Here is a 20669-nt window from a genome sequence, read left to right on the forward strand (position 1 = left end):
ATCCCAGTGGAAGCGGCCATTGCAGCCAAAGCGCCACCAATGGCCAGTGATCCTGTATTTCCCATGGAGACAGATGCCTTGTACCTGTTGTGAATTAGAAACCCAAAACAAGCCCCGGCCATTGATGTTCCAAATACCGACAGATCTGGTTTTTTAAAATGCCCTTAAATTAGTTTAGCCACTGCCACAAAAGAAGAAATGTCGGAAACAATGCAATTGGACAGTATGTTTTTACAAGACTAACCGGAACAAATAGGAAGAACGGCGATTGCCATTGCGACAAAAGCCAAGGTGGCAACACCTCCAGCCAATCCATCGACACCATCAGTGACTTTGACCATGTTTCCCATTGAAACAAAGCAAAAAAATGTCATCAACACGTAAAATTGTCCCAAGCAAACAAGCCCAATCGGTGAAGGCAGGGGAACCAACGTCTTCCTGGTAAAATGCAGAAATCCAGAAGAGGGTAAGTATCAGTTATATCAGATAACACCACCAGAGTAAATCAGTCTCACTAGGCTTTTAAGAACTAAAAAAATGTTACAATTCCATTGACTAATTCCTGAACTATAGGCTAACTCCAAAAAAAAATGGCTGTGTTCTTATTCCATATATGTTCACATGAGAGTAGATACGCAAGTTACCATCAGATATACGTTGATCAGTTTAGTTTCAAGAGGTTATACATGCCATAAGGAGATGAGATGCTTGCGCTGTCCAACCAGAAACCAAAGCATGTCCCAACAGCTATCTGAAATGTATACTGACAATGAGTTGCTATAACTGATGAAAAAGCTCTAACACACAGAACAGTAGGATAATTGTTACCTCCAAAAGGGTTTGGATCTTTGCAGACAAACCGGTGGTACCGTTGTGGAGGTTTAAGGAGTCATCAACTAGCCCAATCCCGGTAAATGCAAGGGTTGCAACAGCTGCTCCAGAAACTTCTATGGATGAAAACCTTGTAATGGCTTCTGCAACAGCGATACCAATTGGTATAAAAAACAACCCTCCCATTGTCGGGATTGTCCATAAACGGTGATGCCCATTTGGCCCTATTATCCTAACCGATTGATAAACCTTCAGTTTGTCCAGAAGTGGGACAAAAATATAACCAACAAAGGTGACCATAACCGCTGATATGAAGAAGGGTCGACTCAAGAACAATGGAGGCAGGGGCAGTCTCACAATCTTCCAAGCAAAACAGTCCATAAATAAAAGCAGCAGCGACAAAAAGATAAGCAGTCCCAAATTTATGAACATCCCATATCTGATCCAGCAAATGCGAAAAAGCACGTGTCACAACAATAGAAAGTTTCCCCTTATTCGAAAGAAGAGTTCGATTCTTGTGTTAAATCCCTCCGAAGAAAAAAAAACAATAGAAAGTTTCCCAAGATAGCCATCTTGGCCAATATTCGCATGATCAACAACTACGTAGAATCTAGGCAACAGAAATTTGTCAACCACCATATTTTAATTTCTATAGTCACATAGTCTAACCATAAAAACATTTTTCTCTACACTTCATCTCCACAGATGTTCTACAAGATATTTTTTTCTCCTTGAAATGGATCGGTAGGGAACAGAACAAGATCACAGACATATTTATTCACCAAAAGAATATGCTGGGATAGGTATGCCTAGAAAAAGCAACAGTTTATGCGAAATCAGCTACAAACCTGTGCTTTTTACTACTTCTTGAGATCCTGCCTAGCCTTTGTGCAGTTGTTTCAGTGACCACATTCAGTGCATACTCCCCATCACTCTCTTCACCTTCGCTTGATGAAATTGCATATCCAGTGGTTCCAGTGCCGGCAAAGATATCAATGGAGGCAAAATCAAATGAATCCTATGGAACAAAACAAGAACGTCTAGTAAGTTTGCAACAAATCATGCGGTAATCAGAACTAATCTTGGCCATAAGATATCTACTGCATTTTGCACCACTTATAACCAAAAATACTAATCTAAAAGGTTTTGAAATTGCGTGACAGGAAGAAAAACAAAAGAATGGATTTGAAATTGACAATAAGTGAACAATCAGATTCATAGAAATATTCAAGGTATGATATGAAAATCAAACTTGAAGAAGAAACAATTTGCCCCAGCAATCAATACCTTAAGAACACGCAACAGGTACGAACACACATCGCTAACTGAAGATCATCAAGATCAAACAGAAAAGGAAAAAGAAAACCAGAAGTAAATACATCACATGCTTAGTGACAAATTTACCCCATCAAAAGCCTTGACTGGCAGAGAGCTTCGTCCCATGCCGCATCCATGTCTCTGGAAGCTTGCTGCTTTAAACTACAGAGAATCCAAAACAGAGTTGAAATGAAACGAAGGGAAGGCCTGAGATCCATAACAACAGGACAGGACATAGATTTTCTTGGCATGAACTTTAATAGAATAAGAACAACTGTTCTGTAGCGCTTTGCATTGCTGAATACATCTCCGACACAATGAATGCAATGGAATCCAAATTTAACTTGCATTTGGAAATACCCTAGTAGAAGTAACATTAAACCCAGGAGATAAAGAGCCAAATGGCAAAATATCTTACGAACTAGCAGGTGATACCCACATTAAGATCAATCTTCCATGAACTTCTTATTCCTTGAGAACCATATTTTTACAATGTACAATCATAAATCCTAAAAATACCAAAGTCTAATAGAATAGGATCCATTGCACAGGAGAGTTGAAGCACAGCATACGGATTAGGATCGCTACGGAGAATCAAGTTATATTCAGAGTCTTACATAAGTCATCAATTTGACTCTGTTTCACGAATCACTCCGCCATAATCTTCGAAGACGATAAGGAAACCAAGGACTATACAACAATACGCAAGTAGAAAGCAATGATTCATACGGATAGAAGAAAGGAGGGTGAAAAAATCCGTACCTTGCAAGAACAGCGAGACCCAGAATTAAACCGGGGGCGGGAAACCGAGGCGGCAGGAGGATATTCCAGAGACCGGAGAAGGGTAGGACGACGAAGCCAGTAAGAACTCGAAGAAAGGGAGAGAGATCTCATGGTCGAGAGCGGCGAGAAGGAGAAGGCGGGGAGAGGTTGAATTTGGTTAAGAGAGAAGGAAGAAGAAGAAGGGTCGACGTGTAGCCATTCAAGGCGATGAACAGTCGAACATGGTGACGCTAATGGAAGGAGAAGAATGTTCGATTTTTCAGATCCTCATCGTCGATTCGCCATTGGTGACTTTTTGACACCTTGACGTCTCCTGTTCGAACATATTCCCTGTTTTTGACTGGGCCGATTTTAATTCCTTTTGCCCTAACCCGTAAACTAGTGTTTGAGGGCATTTTTGTAAATTCTGAAAGAATCGAATCTTGGTCCGGTTAGATGCGATATTTTGTTGCGAATAAAATTGAGAGTGCCAAAAATCTAAATATATTATATATAATGAAAAAATGTCATAAATACAGAAAACATTTTGATAAGGATCCAATGTATCCACACGACTCACGAGACAATCCATCTCCTAACCAGAAAAAAAAGGTGCAAATTGACATGGAAGAATTAAAGAATTCAGAATTGTAATCCGACCAATAAAAAAGGAGCACACATAACGTCTCATAAAAAAAACATTATTTTCTTTTCTTTTCTTTCCCCGTTTTTTTTTTTCTGTCACCAACCAAATCCTTGGTTTCTTGTGATGTATGCAAAAATTTAGAGAAAATACATATATTTTTTAAAAAAAATAGTGAAGTAATAAACTGCCAAGTGCCAACTACAATTATAGTTATGAGCAAAGACGGAGATCTTCAAGAACTGCCACATGTTGTCCATAACAACATCAAAACTATTGGACAACTAAATCACTCTTATAAATCTCAGATCATGGAACATTATCATCAAATATGTAAACCTGAACAGAATGGAAAACGTTCCCTGGATCATATAAGAAGCTAAAACCATATAATTTGGGTCGTAAAAATATCAGAGAGCACACTATACACACACACGAGAGAAATGGCATTGAAAAGGAAATAACAAAGAAAGTGAAAGGTTTAGTGGAATTGGCGGTGGTGCACATATAATAATAATGATCTTAAAAAAAAGCTTTTTCGTTAGTGAATCATTCCTTTCCTCATGAAGAAAAGGCTCAAGGGAAACACCGCCATTTGCACAATCACCATTTAAAAAAAAAAAAATTCTAAATTTAAGTTCACATGTTGGCAAAAACCATATCCCACTTTGATTCCCAAAGTCCAGCTCTCTTCACGGGTCGCTAACAAACCTCCCACCTTTCTTTAGATTTTTTATCACACAGATATGCATGACACTTACGTGTATGTGTGTGTGGGTGTATATAAACCCTTTTTATGCAACCGTTACACAAAACAAGACTGGTATCCAACTAGAAAATAAATGGAAGGCAAGTTACCTACAATGGTGATGGCCCTCTTGCTTCTCCTTATGATGGCCTCCTCACCCGCCAATGGCAGAACCACCCCTGAGGCTGTGAGCCCTAGCAATCCACCCGATGGAACGGGATCCACCGGTTCAAGCGGTTCGGCTCCTGGCCCGCCCAATGGAGCGGGATCCACCGGTTCAAGCGGTTCGGGTCATGGCCCGAATTGGAGTTATAATTGGGGATGGGGTTCAACACCAGGTGGTGGATATGGGTATGGCTCAGGCTCGGGCTCATCACCCGAGGGAGGAGGAAAAGGATTCGGTTACGGGTTTGGTTCGGGTTCAGGTTCTGGTTCGGGAACGGGCAGTGGGGTTGGGTATGGCTCAGGAGGAGGCGGAGCAAAGGATGGCGGGTATGGCTCAGGAGGTGGGACTGGACACGATGGCCACAGCGGCTCTGGTGGCGGAACGGGTGGCTCTAGCAGTGGTGGTTCTCCTCCAGCTCCCAAAGATAGAAGCCAACACCGCTAGAATGCTTTACTCCTTCCATTGTCTTATGATCTACGCTATATAATAGTCGTAATACATAAATCTAGAAGGTGCCTTGTAGAATATTTCTATCCATCTACCAATACATACATACACATATATATGAGCACTATAATGTATGACTACTCAGAGAATAATGTTCAGAAATCAGAACAATGAGTGGTTCGGTTTGTTACTCTCCCTTGTATCCTAAAACCCCTATTCTATAAACTGGGTTCCGAAGAGCTAGTACTAAGGAACATAGATTTGATAGTCAAAGTGGATGTGAATTTCTCCAAAGGGGTAAAAAGAAAAAGTGAAAAAGAAATGTAATCAGCACCCAGAAGAACAATCGATATTGCATTCACTACGGAGCCAATACAAACAACCACCACACGAGAAAAAGTATTCTAATACACCATATTCATACATGTCCTACACCAAATACGATATTAGCTTCTTGTCTTTGTTTCCAAGAGTAGGAACTAAATCCATTTCACTAGAGAGAGAGAAGATGCAGGCCTTGGCATATACTACCAGCACCACTACTGCCATGCCGGTAGTTTTGCCTCATCCTCCCACAAACTCGGCCTCTGCCCCCATTTTTAATGTCTCAAATCCTGAGATGACTAAGGAAACTGGTTTGAATGAAATTACTACATAAGGAAGTTCCGGAATACCGAGCAAATCGCGGGCAAGTAAATCAAGTTCGTCCGGTGGCTGCTGAAGTGAGGTCGATTCCTCTAACATTCATGGAAAAGTCCTACTTCCAAGTTGAGGTCAAAGAAGCTATACTCACCAAAACTCTTTATGACGTTAAAAAAAAGATACTTCTCTGTTGGCAAATTCTCAGTCAGTCAAGTAATGTACTAATATTCAACCTGCAAACCAATAGAGGGAAAACAACCAAGACTTAGAAAGCAAATCCTGAAGAAAGTAACATCAAACGTAAGATCGTAAGCATATTTACTTCAGACAACCAGGATAACAAGCAATCCAAATGGCCGAAACTTCGTTCCATCGACATCATCATAACAGAAACAGGCAAAATCCTCAACAACCACGGATTTAGATAAACATTGGGATGTCCAATGCGAATAGCCACTCCTCCCATTCCAATATTCATAATTCGTCTACCAATTGCAATAATCTCGAACAATTTCCAAGGGAAAACGAAACAGCAGAGAGTTCTAGGTTTCAAAATCAAAAAGCGGAGAGAGAGAGAGATAGGCCTTGCCTGCCTGATGATCTTTCGTTCTGCGGGGTTAATAGTACAACTGGAGATCGGAGAGAGAGAGCGGCGAAAGGTGAAATTCTCACCGGCCTTTGGGATCTCTCTCCCACTATCTCATTTCCCCTCCGCGGTTTTCTTCCCTTTATGAAAGCCCTCCTACTGTGATTGGTCAACGGCCCGTTTTGTCATTCTTCCAACGGTGTCGTTTCACAGCAGTAATATATATATACACACATATATATAATAGGTTTTAGGGATTTGAATTTAATGTACTGACACTGTGATGCAGTTAAACCAACCCAAGCGTTAATACGCGTACACACACTGACACACATATATACGCAAATGGGTGTCTATGTTTGCGTACAGTGTACATGTATTTCTAAGTATACGTGGGGTGTGCAAAATAACCGAAACCAAATAATCGAACCGAACCTGATCGATAAATATCCGAACCGAATCGAACCGATTAAAATAATATATTCGATTGGATATGAATATTTCAAATCCGAAATATCCGAACCCGAAATAACCGTAAACCGAATAAACCGAATCCGAATTAACCATAACCGAAAATATCCGTTTATCCATCTATATATCATCAATTAATATGTAATATATTCTAAATCTAATTAGAAAAATAGTATAATGATATTGTTTTATAATCATAATATATAAAAAAACGAAATATGCATGTATTTTAATATTGTTTTTGTTATTTTTATAAGGTAATTGTTTGAATTTTTTTATCGTTTTTTTGTTTGGATAAACCGAACCGAACCCGAACCCGAATCGATTAAAATAATATACCCGATTGCATATAAATATTTCAAATCCGAAATACCCGAACTCGAAATAACCGAACCCGATTAAACCGAATCCGACCGATCGTCCACCCCTATACGTGTGTAAAAGGGAAAAAAAAGGTATCAAGAAGATTATTTATGGGCCAATCCATTCCAGCACATATGTCTACATTGTTTAGTGGGTTTTGATTGAATCCAGCCTTATGAAAAAAATAGGGTGTTGAATAACATTGGCCCAACTTAACATATTTATATTTTATTTTATACCAAAGAAGTAAAACAAATAAAACGAGAAACAAAATTAGATGTATGACAAGGATCTCGAATACAGAAGTAACGTATATGCAATTAATTTTAATCACCATGTTTCATAATTGCATAGGATGTGACGAGAGCCATTATATATATATATATATATATATATATATATATATATGTGTGTGTGTGTGTGAGAGAGAGAGAGAGAGAGAGACGACAGCTCGGAAATCAATACATGGGCACTTATAAATCCATATTTGTATTGGATTTTGAGCTATAATAACCGATGGAAATATTTTATTTGTCTACGTAATGTATGTATGTATGTATGTATGTATGTATGTATGTATGTATGTATGTATGTATGTATGTATGTATGTATGTATGTATGTATGTATGTATGTATGTATGTATGTATGTATGTATGTATGTATGTATGTATGTACATGCATTGGTTCATCGGTTTCTGATTTATGATCTTAAAACGTCATTTTATGATCCATGCTAGAATTTTGAAAGAGTCAAAAGGTAAAATGATTGTGGAAACAGGCAAATGAGCAAACAGTTAGTCCTAGGTTTATTACGCAACTTGTTGAACCGTCTTTCCTGTATGATCAATTCATGATCAGGACTTTCTATACACAAATTCATCGACTATTGCCTTATACTAGATCCAATTTAATTTACTACCTCTTCATAATATATACACAAATATATAAATATATATTGCAGATACATATACGAGTGTATATATATGTATGTATTGGTTATATGCACACCGAAGAAGGAAACATCAATAATGGGCAAGATCGGGCACTTAGAGATTCGGAATCCCCATCTCAGCATAATCTTTGTAAATGGATATTAGAATATTTAATTTACCAACATAACAAGTTCTTTGGACACAAAACACATATAGTAAACAACCATAACAATTAACAAACAACCCCCGTGTTATTAGACATATGCATGTAATACAAACCCTCTGTTTCTATCGCAGGCTTACACGTATATGTATTGTTTACTCTAATACATGTGGGGAGAAAAGGTTAATATCAAAAGGAATCGTATAATAATGAGTTCAAATCTGGCTTCCACTGAACAACAACGTGGAAGAAGAAAGTTATTGCCTCGTTGTAAATGGAATGACATAAAGACACTTGCCCGCATTTTTTTACACAAAAAAAGAGAGGAAGAGAGTGTAATGGGTTCATGCACATGCATGCATATAGATTCTCCTCACCTCGGGAGGCAATTGGCCGAGTTATTTTGGTCCTACATCCATTGATAGATTTCTCGGGCCCTCTTCTTTTCAAATTGGGATATGTGCTTTTGTTTGATCTTCCATTTGGTAAACGGTCGAAAGAGCACTTTCTTAATATAACAATATTAATTAGATAAATCCAAAACAAAATGAAGATAGTAACAGTAAACTTTTAGCGTTCTATCGAGATGTTTCGAGAATAGTAGTGTCCGCGTATGTAATGGAAAAAGAATGCGACTCATGCATCGCACGTGTAAATCACGTGATACCAGGTGAACAATCAACAAAATGATAAGCACCCATGGTTTTTTTGACTGGAAAAGATAGGCATGAATCTTTCTTTTGTACACACACAAAAAAAAATATTTGTATGCGTAAAAGTTGCTTCAATATCAATCATGCCGTAATCGACACTAACCAAAAAGAATACTTTATTTTATTTTTAAACAGATACAAATTGAGAATGTGCATGTATATATATATATGAGACGTTGTGGAGTTACTCCAATCAATATAGAAGAAAATGCCAAAATCCCAAGTTATGTTATATCTATCTAAATTTAAAACTCTCGTCCACCAGTTAAAATTATAATTTTAATCCGATATTTCTATATTTTATTCAGAAAGATAAAAACAACTTTAAAAAACAACTTCTATAGATATAGAATTACAAGGGAAAACTCTAAACCAATTGAAAAAAAATAGAAACAAATTAATTATCAATATAAAAAACAACAATTGATGAGTCAATTATACATTGATATCTTCATAATCCTATAAAAGAAATACTTTTATCTCCGATGTTTTCAGCACAAAAATACAAATGAGTGTATAACTTTCGAAGAAAAAATGCTTTTTATAGGGTGTATATATACATATATGCGTATATATACATTAAAATAAGCACCAAAAAGAAAAGAATTTTTGTCATCCAAATTCAACACAAATTTTATATTACTTTATATGATATGCGCAATTTCTGATGATAACCACTCACCGAAAGGTACGCTTGATGTGTTCCGCAACTAAGGCGAGAAGAATATTTTGATATGGGAACCCAACAATCCAACATTCATCTCCCATTACCGTCTTGCTCTTTTTGCATATTCCCATCACCAAAATAAATTATTAAAAAAGCTAAATTTATATTCGAACTAATCAAATACGTAATGTCAAGTCAATTTTGTTTCATTCAAAAGGTCAACTTATATTGATTTTGGTGTCCAATATCAGAATAAAACTACATTATCTTTGCTTTTATATCACCTTTTTTTTATCCCTAGAATATTTATCAAGTATTTTCTTCATCTTTAATTTACATGTGCTAAACATAACATAGAACTTAATATCATATTTTCATCCCTTGTACCCTTTCCATTTGTAGTGAAATCACAAAATGCTTTTCGTGTTTGAGAATATTTTCTATGAAAGATTGTTTTAAAACACACACAAACACAAACATATTATGAAAGATTGTTTTAAAATTTTCAGTTTTTTAAAAGATTGGAATCACAATATGATGTTCACTTTTCTCGGGGTGGATTGATTTCGTTCTCATTGTGAAAATGTTCTTTTACGTTATAGTTCCCTAATTTTTGTTCTCCTAAAAGAGCGTTTCTAATGAAATTCAATTGTGAAGGTTTTGTCGTAAGGAATTTTTAGATTTGGGGCCCCAGAGCCATAAGATACCCGCCTATTTGAAATAGACGGAATTGAATGTTTGTAGAAACCGATTGTTTCGTTAGCATCAGCCAGTTTAAAAATCTTCGGGACCACATTTTTCAAATATCTAGATATGTAAATGTAGCCTGATTAATTTCATATGCGACAATACCAAGTCTATGGGTATGATACGAAAATATAAAATTAGAACCAATTTATTCAATTCTGGTATATCAAATTAGAACCAAATATCAATCAGTTTGGTTTATTTTACTATCGATTTGGTTCGATATGGTTTTGTTATATAAATACTAAAGAACCCAAACTTGATAATCACCCCGTACATTCGTAGATATAGGTGGATAATTCGAATTTTAGTTCGAGACTTATGGAGTTTTCAATAACAATTTATTCGATTCTACAAAAATGTATCAATTTAGAACCGGTTATTATTTGACTCGCTTCGAACAGATTCAAAACCAAATTTTCAAACCGAAACGCACATCCCTACGAAAATATATTCCAAATTTTTGCTTCTGAAAACGAGTTTAGTTTTGGGAAAAGATGTTTACTAACCTTAATTAGTTGTTTTTTTTTACCCTAATGAAATCATAATATACTGGATTTTCATTACACTCTGAGTTTAGGTCTATCAAAAAGCAAAAGGATGAAAATTTCCTTTATGCATATGCATGAATTTGGCTATATATATGAGAGCGAACCACGTGATGTGCGAAGGGCTAGCTTGGGGCAAGGGTGAGGGCAACCATCAATGTCCTCAAGGACCACTGCAGTGCCCTCTGCCCCTTGTCTTTGCCCTATGAAATCCACCAGAAAGATTTATGTTTGCCATTATGTTCCCTTTTTTTGGGGGGGGAGGGGGGAGATTAGTAATTTCTCCATATATCAATAGTTTTTTTTCTTTCCGTGAAATCGTCCTTCTATATATTGTGGGACATAATCTATTCTGGGTAAATCTAACACTGTAAGGTAGCCTTACCGTATACAAATTAAAAATTGAATATGAAAGGACAAGAAAAAGGTAGAAAAGAACTACATTACAAGACAATAGGTTCTATAACCTTCTATTATAGGGAAAAAAAAAGTTTTTCCTAATTATGATAATTGTAGTTAGAGAATATCCCGGAAAAAAAAACACACTATATTTTTCAATTTTGACAAAACAAAACCTGAATTTTTCTTAGCCAGAAAATACTAAACTTTTTAAATTGTTCAAAATATATAATATCTAAACTATTCAACGAGATCTAAATTAAACAACCAAACTAACATGACATACGGAAGTGGTGATATGGCGAACGAAAGTGCAATTTCACGTCACGTTTACTCTTCCATACACTGCGTCAGTTCAGTTGTTTAATTTAACATTAGTCGAACAGTTAGATATTATTTTTGACAATTAAAAAAATTTAGTGTTTTTTCAAAAAAAATCACATGTTTTTTTTTTTGTCAAAATTGAAGGGTTAGTGTTGTTTTTGTTTTTGGATTTTCCTTAATAATTATGAAAATTTGCAATTAAAAGCTAATGTATACACATTAAAAATTGAAATTGTTTTGGGGTCATAACGTTTTTTTTAAAAAAAATATGTTGTTTTCATAGTTTCTTTCTTTCTAAAATCTTCCCGTTTGGGTACTTCATTTCCTCTTCTTTCACACATATTCTAGATTGATCTCGTGTAAATGAATGAAGGTTGTTCTACTTGTTTCTTGGTATTACTGTTTTTTCAACATTTAACTCATATCTTGTTGCCAGTGTGGATTGCCACATTGACTGAGACAAGATTTTACACCATAACTTTGGGGTAAAACCAAAAAAAACATATTTTTGTTTTCCCATGGTACTATACCTATGTTCGTGTGGCTGAAAGACAAAGTTGGTGTATATAAGAAAAAAACTCTTAAAACAGTTTTTAATCCAAAACTAAACACATGTACACAAACAAAGGAGATGCATGAATGATTTTAGCTTTATAATAAAAGTTTCGCAAATGGCAGGACTCTCACGAGGAGCTCATTATGCTTGACCCTACCAATCTCTAACTACACAAACCTAATCCCGTGAGGCACAACGCAACCTACCAATACGAGTGAATAATGAATACCATTGACATTGAGTCTAACCCATGGTTAACCTGATTTTTTTTTTAAAACCAAATCGAATAAAGCCATGCACACAAGACCGAAGAAATTAAGACTTTGGAATCTAACTAGGAAAAATAGTTATTATCGATTAATGTCATTCTAGTTCATAATTTGTCTAATTAACCACAAACCCAACAACGCAACCTAGCCCTTTAAAGTCACCTAGAGGTTTAGGACCACACCACATAGGAGAACACAGTTATTTGTCCACCGTCCCTGGAAGCTCAAATATATTAAATAAAAGGTGTTAAAGAATCATAATGTTGGAAAATATTTAGCCGATTCCAAGAAATTCAAATTAGATGGCTGCGCACTGTGGTTTACACACTATTTCACCCTCATGAGTTCCTTCCCTCCACCAAAATTTCTTTTATTTTACGTTGTTAAAAAAGTTTTTTAAACTACATAAGCCAGACTATCGTATGGGTAGAAAAACAAACAGTTCCACCAGAGGTGAAAGGGAAGCGACATGGAGAGAGAGAGAGAGAGATCTCCTGTATATGCTTTTTTAAAAAAAATAATTTCATTGAAGATAATAGCAAAAGAACAGAGTTTTGGTGTACAAAATTTCGTTTTCTGAGATCACATGCGAAAGAGATTCAGCCACCCAAATATGCGATCCCAAAATCTATCGTAAATCCTATGGACGTTAACTACCCTACCAAGTCTCATAGTCACGCGATTGATCACATGATAAGCGTAACATGCAAGAGACCAAAACGGAAACAGAATGACTTAAATATAATAATTTTTTTATAATAACTTTTGCCACGACTACATCTTCCAGAAAATTAGAGAAGCTCATGTAAATACTCTTCTCCAAATGAGGACTCAAACCGGATTTGGAAAGCCCTTCCTTAAATAAATATAACAGTTGACTGTATTTAGTAATATTTTATAAGTCTCGTTTAATGTTTTTTTTTATAATTGGTTGTCCATGGGATTTGAACTTTGATAAGGAGAGTCATTTTGTGCTCTCTTTATCACCAGGCCACCCTTACTGGGTTTCTCTCGGTTAATGTTGACACATCGACAGTGTAGGCAAGACAATCCGAAATTTCCCAAGCCAAGGATACAGAAATTTTATCCAAAACTATTCATGGGATATCGTCAGGTTATCCACGTTTGAGGAAAACATAAAAACAAAGAAGAAAAAATCTTGATTTTCTAAATAATCTCTATGACCCAACAACACTTTTTTGTTTTACTTCTGGTCCCAGTGTCGCTCATCAGATGTGAACTAACAACCGACTTAAATTAAACGGTTAATTGCCGACAAAAAAAAGAAAAAAAGATTAAGCAAAGCAGTTGTCTATGGCTCTTAACGGGCCAATGAGAAGACTGCAAGTGGCAAAACTAAATCTTTCTAACGATTTGCCAGTCTATTCCACACACACCGAGCCCGAGGGACCAACACACACGTTTTAGTTGATTCTTGGCTACGTGAATTGAATGTGAACCTTTTATTTTTCTCCCCCTCCCCACAGTCCAAAATTTGCTAAAACTTCACCGTAACTTCTATTTGTTAGCTAATACTACAAATGTATGAAATCATACATTTCATGATTAACGTCGGTGCAACACAATCAAATATCCGATAAACCCAACAGTTGATGTCCCAATGGATGAAAGGTGACAAAATCATCCTCAAGGTCCTGGGTTCGATTTCACTGGTAGAGAGTGATGTAATTTCTTGACTAAAATGATTAATATACAAAGGCTAGTCCCGGGCCTAGAGTGGATGTAGTCGGGGCGAAGGCCCGACGAACCATCCTGGTTATCAAAAAAAAAATATCAGATAAGATCTAACAAAAACCGGAAAATCGACTCAAACTTGTGAGAGAAGTAAAAGGTTTCTTTTTGGGTGGCGAATAAAAGGTTTAAGTTTGAAAATTTTGGCGATAATTTTATTCTTACCGTCTATCCAACAAATGAGAGAGAGACAAACATAACTACAAAATGTTCGTGATCCAAACCACGAACAAATGCTTTTGTTAACCATGATTACCCTAGGACCATGGTTACTCCATTCCTAGATATTTCTTATATCTAGTTTCTATTGTAAAAGAGGGTCCCTGATCTTTATTATACCGTTTAATTAAAAGCCTTTTTTCATGTCATGTCAGATCCTCTAGATTCGAGGATTACGCGTAAAATGGGGACTAATTAAAAAGCTAAACAAGGAACAGTCTAGAGCAATCAAACGAAAACGATAACGAAAAATATCAAATGCAAGAAATAGAGATATATACAAGAAAAAAAAATGTTGGAGAGGCTGAAGTTTATCCGGAAACTAACCTGTTCAAAAGTGTCAACAAATCACAAGAAGGGTCCACTGATCGAAGGAAACGTCGGCGGGGACTGAGACACTCAAGTGTCACCGCATAGAACCAACCGCGTGCCTTCCTCACTAACTGTAACAAGTCAAACCAAAACGAATCAGCGCGATTCATAACGCGTGTGCGCGCGAACAAGACAGCAAGAGAGAGGGAATATTAATGGTGGGAATGGGTTTTCAGACAGTCATGGTTAAAGATTCCGTTTTGCATTGCAGCACAACAACAAAAAGATTCCGCTTTGCACTAACAACAAAACCAACCTTGTTGTTCTCGGGAGGGATTTTCTCGAGAAAGAGAGGGGGGCTGTGAAACCTGACGTGGAGAGCTGTTGTTGGTCCACGTGGCATCCATATCTAAGCAAAACTCAACTCCTCTGGTAAGAACACTCCAAATCGTTAACCATTCAAACTATGATCAAGATTTATTCTCAAAAGAAATTTTAGATAGGGTTTGAATTGAAACACACACCGTATGTTAATGATTGGTTTTGAAGACGGAATAAAAAGGAAAAGATCCTTGAGGAATACTCGAAAATTTTAATCCTCTGGCCCTCAAAAAATATTCTGTCAAAGGCCATCTTTTCTTCCTTTTGCCTGGTCCATTTCTGGATTCCTGAAATGAAAACACCAAATTTTTCATGCCCAATTTTGTCCTTCCATTAACACACACAACAAATACGCCTCTTGTGTATTTATGTATATGCCTATATATCATTCCCACCTTCATATGCTGAGAAAATGGATCTCCCACCACCGTCACCATCTCATCCAGCAGAAACTCCATTACCAGATTGCGTCCCCTCTCTCTCTCCGGGTTCAAAACTTTCTTTGCCTGCAAAAGAAGAAAAGAAAGAAACTCTGGCATTGCTGCAAAAGCTCAATGTCCGCCACTTACCATCTCACTCTTCCCGCATAACGCTGATGGTTCTGTGTTTTTCACCTCCTATTCACCCGCTTTTGCTCTCACAGGGTAGAAAAAGTGTACCACACTTAACCATTCTTTTTTTTACCTTGTGGGTGTGGGGTGTTAATGGCGCACTAGTCTGTACAAAGCTTTAAACCTTCCTCGGTAAATTTATTTTTGTCAGAAAAGGAAAACTAATGGGTCAGTGCAAGTTGGCATAGAAGTCACAACAGAAACGAGGGAAAAGGAAAAGGAGAACGTTAGCCCGTGTCACTTGTCACAACTTTTATCACTATTTATAACTACCTTGCTGAGGAGAGTCTCACCCCGCAGAAAGAGTTTATTTTTTCCAGAGAGATTGAAGCATCAGAAAAGATGTCCATCTCTTGCACCAGAAACTTCTTCGAGAGGTTCTGTGTCGAGGATTACCCAATGGACACAATCAAACACAGCAGTTTCTTCTCTGCCGACCTTTTGCCATCCCTTGGAGCCAGAATCAACCAGTCAACCAAGCTCCGTAAACACATAATCTCTCCTTTTGACCCACGTTATAGGTGATTATCCATAAGCTCTTTATTGTGCTTATGGGGATTGGTTCTGTTTCTGTCATCTGTTTGACTGCTGCTTGTGTTGATTCAGGGCGTGGGAGATGTGGCTGGTCGTTCTAGTCATTTACTCGGCATGGATCTGTCCATTTGACTTTGCCTTCATCACCTACAAAAAAGATGCACTTTTCATAATCGACAACATTGTCAATGGCTTCTTTGCCATTGACATCATTCTCACCTTCTTTGTCGCATATCTCGACAGCGACTCCTATCTTCTAGTTGACAATCCTAAGAAAATAGCTATAAGGTGAGAAAGACTCTGAAGTTTGGCTCATTTTGGTGTTTTCAAGTGAAAATACTCATAAGATGTAAATCTTTTTCGAAAGTGATAGTTAACGTATACAAGCTAATTTCTGGACATGCAACATTCAGGTACCTGTCTACTTGGTTTGCCTTTGATGTGTGTTCAACAGCACCGTTTCAGTCATTGAGTCTGCTGTTCAACTACAATGGAAGTGAACTAGGATTCAGAGTTCTTAGCATGCTCAGGCTCTGGCGTCTAAGACGAGTTAGCTCGCTGTTCGCAAGGTTCATTTGGCTAAAAAATATGTTTAAACCATTTCATTCTACGGTGGATGTAGTACTTATCCTCCTACTTCTCCTTTCCTTCAGGCTTGAGAAAGATATCCGTTTCAACTATTTCTGGACAAGATGTACAAAACTCGTTTCAGTAAGTGTTAAAACATGCACACAGATATCTCATCTATAGTGATGACAGTTGATAAGTTGGGGAGCTTTACCTGTTGTTGTCAATCTCAGGTTACCCTGTTTGCAGTACATTGTGCCGGATGCTTCAACTACCTCATTGCAGATAGATACCCTGATCCAACGAAAACATGGATTGGGTCTGTATATCCAAAGTTCAAGGAGGCGAGTGTCTGGGATAGATATGTGACTGCTCTTTACTGGTCAATTACGACACTAACAACCACGGGGTATGGAGACTTGCATGCTAATAATCCGAGGGAAATGCTGTTTGACATCTTTTACATGCTGTTCAACTTGGGTTTGACCTCTTACCTGATTGGGAATATGACCAACCTCGTGGTTCACTGGACTAGCCGCACCAGAAGTTTTGTAAGTCTGACTTCTTTTAGATCTCCCACTACCACCCTGAATGCTCAGCCTGCTAAAAATGTTACATAGTGGGTCAAATAGGTGAAAATCAAACAACTGTTCTGCTCAAAATATTGACATGGAATAAGAAGTTTGTTATGCTAGATGCATGCATAGCCGACTGTAATTTATTCCTACGCTAAAACAACTCCGATTACATAATCTGATAGATAAAAATTTCTCTACCCTCGAAACTATAACTAGTATAATATTCAGCTAATCTCACAAACTAGGAAAGCTGAACTGTTTCAATTCAACAGAGGGAGACAGTCAGAGCCGCTTCAGAATTCACATCACGAAACCAACTCCCACCTCACATACAAGACCAGATGTTATCACACATCTGCTTAAAGTTCAAAACAGAAGGTCTGAAACAACAGGAAACATTGAATGGTTTGCCGAAAGCCATCCGTACAAGCATTGCAAACTATCTCTTTTTCCCCATTGTTCAGAATGTCTACCTTTTTCAAGGAGTTTCTCGTGACTTCCTCTTTCAACTGGTACTCTGTCTCATCTGTAACTTTGAACTACATTTCTTTCTTTACATTCTGTTTTCTACTCTCCGCACCCATTGCCCCATACTTGTAGCACTTACAGGCCATAGGGAATGATTTCATAAGGTTACCAACCCCGTGAACTTTTGCCATTCAAGGTTTCAGATGTAGAAGCCGAGTATTTTCCACCCAAAGAAGATGTAATACTACAAAATGAAGCTCCTACAGAACTTTACATACTGGTCTCTGGGGCAGTGGTGAGTGAATGATTTGGGTATAAATAACTGCACAGAAATACCTGAAGTATGTCCTAACAATTTACACTATCCGGTGTTATCATGCAGGAATTCATCTCCTACGTTGATGGACAAGATCAGGTAGCTCATGAAAATATTTCAGGAAAACATTTTCTATATGCTTGTGCACGGTTACCAAAAGAAACAATAATAACCACATTTCTTACATGATGCAGGTTCATGGGAAAGCAATTGCTGGAGATGCATTTGGGGAGATTGGAGTTTTATGCTGCAGGCCACAACCTTTCACAGTTAGAACAACTGAACTTTGTCAAATACTACGGGTGAGCAGAACATCTCTGATGAACACCACGCAAGCACATATTGAAGATGGGCGTGCTATAATGAACAATCTCTGCATGGTAAGCGATATCCCACATACTTTGAACTCAGTATGTTTCTGGCGTTTTCACTTTACAGTTAAACAATATTGACTCATTTCATGCCAAAACATGCAGAAACTTAGAGGGCAACAGTCAATAACAATTGATGACACGACCAATGATCCAGGCTCCTTCTTACGGGACTGGTTGGATGGAGTTCCAAAGAGAGTAGAAGAGTTGGACGGAGTTCCAAAAAGAGGAGAAGGACATGCCAACGGCCAAGATTACCAACACAAATGTTCGTCAGCGCATGATTCAGAAAATACAAGGTTCCCAGGAATGGGATCAACAGAAGGAACCAATTCAAGAAAAGGTGACTATAGGGCCAGTTGCACAGAGGTACCAGATTTTACACCGGGAAGTAGAGAAACAGCTCTTACAGCCGCAATTCACAGGGGGAATATTGAAATGGTACAGAAGCTACTTGAACGAGGGGTTAGCATAGACAAACCAGATTCTAGAGGCTGGACACCAAAGGCTCTTGCAAAGCAACAAGAAAACAAGAGCATATATGACCTTTTACTGAACTATGACATAAGAAAAGCAGAAGAACATAGGATACAGATAGCAGAACCCAGAAAACCCAAAATGGTAGTGAATGGAAAAAGATACAGTGAAGATTTGGATCCTACCTCTTACAGATTTCGTTCACAAAAGATGGATTCGTACTGCAGCTCCAGCTTCCCAATCAATGCCACTGTACAACCAGCTGCAAAGCCAAACAATAGGAGGGTTATTATCCACATGCAGCCGCAGGCCAAAAATTTATCACAGAGACAGAGCGGAAAGTTGATACTTCTACCTGCTTCAGTGGCAGAACTGCTAAGAGTTGCTGGTAAGCTCTGTTACTTCACAGAAAACATAGAACTAGTAGAGCAATCTTCCTTTATCTAAACAGATTTCTTAATGTCAAACTTCGGCAATTACACAGGTGAAAAATTTGAAGGCCAGAGCTTCACAAAGATCACCAATGCTGAAAACGCTGAAATAGATGATATGGATGTCATTCGAGATGGTGAACATTTGTTCTTACATCAAAACGAATTTGAAGGTACAGATTGCAACTTGACTTGACCAGACATAGTGAGTTCGTTGATGAAGCATGTACATCTGTAGGGAATGTGTTTGTCCTATTTCACTGAAACCAGAGAAAATTATATCATCAAAAGCAGTCCATCAACATTAAAATCTGAATAGCAGCAAGCGATGAAAAAAAAAAACAATAAGACAACATCGATCAAACCGACACGGCAGTATGGTGACATTTCGGAACGTCTCTACTGTTGTAGATTTTAGAGTTCTACTATCTCGCCTGGTTGCTCGCCACAAAAGCAGTTCACGAGGTTGCATTTACCCGAACCCAAATATATAATATAGCCACTGCGTGCATAATGAATTCACAAAGATCCAGTTAAGTTCCTTTAGGTTTCAATTATTTTGAAACAGATGATCATAATCAAACTCTATGAAACGTTCACGAATCCATCGCGATTAACAATTAGGTCGTACAAGAAATTCAAATTCAATGTACAATACGAATTCAAGGTACACTGAATTTCATCGGCAGAGAGAAAGCGGACACACTATCACATCACATAACGAATTAAACTCCGAATCGCACACCAAACAAGAATGTACGGGTACAGAGTCGAATGAGAAATTCGTTATAGCGATGAAGAAACCTGGCGATCGCTTGACGAACATCTTCTACGACCTGATTTGCTCCATCTGCAATGATCTCCAAGCAGCGCAATGCATTTAGTAGCGTAAGCAAGATTTTATTCGAACCTCTGAGAAGCTTTGACGGAAATCTTCGACAGGAAGCCTTCGCAGAATGTATTTGAGAAGCTGATCAGAAGACTTTGGTTCCCGCCCTTTCCGGGAGAGTGATCGCGTGCGGATTTCTTTTCCTGAAAATTAAAATTCGTCTCCGTCATTTGAAATCGCAGAAAGGGGGAGGGGGTGTAGTTGATGACTCGGCGCATTATATTGGGCTAAACAGAAACATGGATCTGGGCCTCAGGTGGGCTTTAATGGTAACGAAATGAGTTTTTTTTTTCCCACAATTTTGTATCAATAACTTTTTTCTTGGCGAGTTTCTTACAATAATATCTTACATTAGATGCTCAGCGCACAATTGGATATTACTAGATATTATTCATCACGAAAATAAATTAGAAATAGTTGGTCTGAACTTTTAAAAACAATATGTGTTGTATATATATGTGTAACAAT

General features: G+C 37.6%; 3 protein-coding genes and 2 long non-coding RNA genes across 9 annotated transcripts in view; 2 read left to right on the plus strand and 3 right to left on the minus strand.

Moving 5' to 3' along the window:
* Positions 1-3258, minus strand: part of LOC104812850 (phospho-N-acetylmuramoyl-pentapeptide-transferase homolog) — a 4019-nt gene extending 761 nt beyond the window's left edge. Inside the window, exons 1-7 of the mRNA XM_010540228.1 lie at positions 2911-3258; positions 2236-2310; positions 1680-1849; positions 829-1270; positions 687-751; positions 245-438; positions 14-145 (exon numbers count right to left, since the gene is read on the minus strand). Of these exons, the coding sequence (XP_010538530.1) occupies positions 14-145; positions 245-438; positions 687-751; positions 829-1270; positions 1680-1849; positions 2236-2310; positions 2911-3042 (1210 nt within the window). The 5' untranslated portion in view covers positions 3043-3258. The remainder of the gene's footprint in view (positions 1-13; positions 146-244; positions 439-686; positions 752-828; positions 1271-1679; positions 1850-2235; positions 2311-2910) is intronic.
* An 868-nt stretch (positions 3259-4126) lies between these two features.
* Positions 4127-5151, plus strand: LOC104812851 (glycine-rich cell wall structural protein 2-like). The gene has a single exon (XM_010540229.2). The coding sequence runs from the start codon at positions 4396-4398 to the stop codon at positions 4909-4911; it is 516 nt and encodes a 171-aa protein (XP_010538531.1). The 5' UTR covers positions 4127-4395; the 3' UTR covers positions 4912-5151.
* Positions 5152-13931: 8780 nt separating this feature from the next.
* On the minus strand, positions 13932-15447 carry LOC104812856. The gene is made up of 5 exons (XR_771644.1): positions 15355-15447; positions 15103-15246; positions 14895-15007; positions 14594-14709; positions 13932-14068 (listed from the first exon to the last, which is right to left on the minus strand). It is a non-coding gene; the product is annotated as an uncharacterized LOC104812856 (long non-coding RNA).
* LOC104812855 (potassium channel KAT1) lies at positions 14922-19602 on the plus strand. The gene is made up of 12 exons (XM_010540231.1): positions 14922-15010; positions 15891-16091; positions 16177-16392; positions 16518-16673; positions 16758-16815; positions 16905-17222; positions 17522-17761; positions 17914-18012; positions 18100-18132; positions 18228-18413; positions 18510-19269; positions 19366-19602. Exons 2-12 carry the CDS (start codon positions 15913-15915, stop codon positions 19506-19508), a joined length of 2388 nt encoding a protein of 795 aa, XP_010538533.1. The 5' UTR covers positions 14922-15010; positions 15891-15912; the 3' UTR covers positions 19509-19602.
* On the minus strand, positions 16162-20357 carry LOC104812853. Of its 5 annotated transcripts, none has more exons than XR_771640.2 (10): positions 20117-20357; positions 19682-19814; positions 19468-19572; positions 19237-19276; positions 19067-19143; positions 17166-17271; positions 16886-16965; positions 16703-16787; positions 16522-16589; positions 16162-16251 (listed from the first exon to the last, which is right to left on the minus strand). It is a non-coding gene; the product is annotated as an uncharacterized LOC104812853 (long non-coding RNA). The 5 variants fall into 5 exon arrangements; XR_771641.2 differs by having other exon boundaries at positions 16730-16787; positions 19237-19282; XR_771639.2 differs by having other exon boundaries at positions 19237-19282.
* Positions 20358-20669: the final 312 nt, after the last annotated feature.

This window comes from Tarenaya hassleriana, unplaced genomic scaffold (assembly GCF_000463585.1).
Source record: "Tarenaya hassleriana unplaced genomic scaffold, ASM46358v1 Cleome2, whole genome shotgun sequence".
Lineage (NCBI taxonomy): Eukaryota > Viridiplantae > Streptophyta > Magnoliopsida > Brassicales > Cleomaceae > Tarenaya > Tarenaya hassleriana.

Bases quoted from the DNA above. Each gene is read 5' to 3' on its own strand.
- LOC104812851 (XM_010540229.2), top strand. From the start codon at position 4,396: ATGGAAGGCAAGTTACCTACAATGGTGATGGCCCTCTTGCTTCTCCTT.
- LOC104812855 (XM_010540231.1), top strand. From the start codon at position 15,913: ATGTCCATCTCTTGCACCAGAAACTTCTTCGAGAGGTTCTGTGTCGAG. The intron at 16,393-16,517 runs GTGAGAAAGACT...TGCAACATTCAG, and splicing joins CCTAAGAAAATAGCTATAAG to GTACCTGTCTACTTGGTTTG. The intron at 17,762-17,913 runs GTACTCTGTCTC...TTGCCATTCAAG, and splicing joins GTGACTTCCTCTTTCAACTG to GTTTCAGATGTAGAAGCCGA.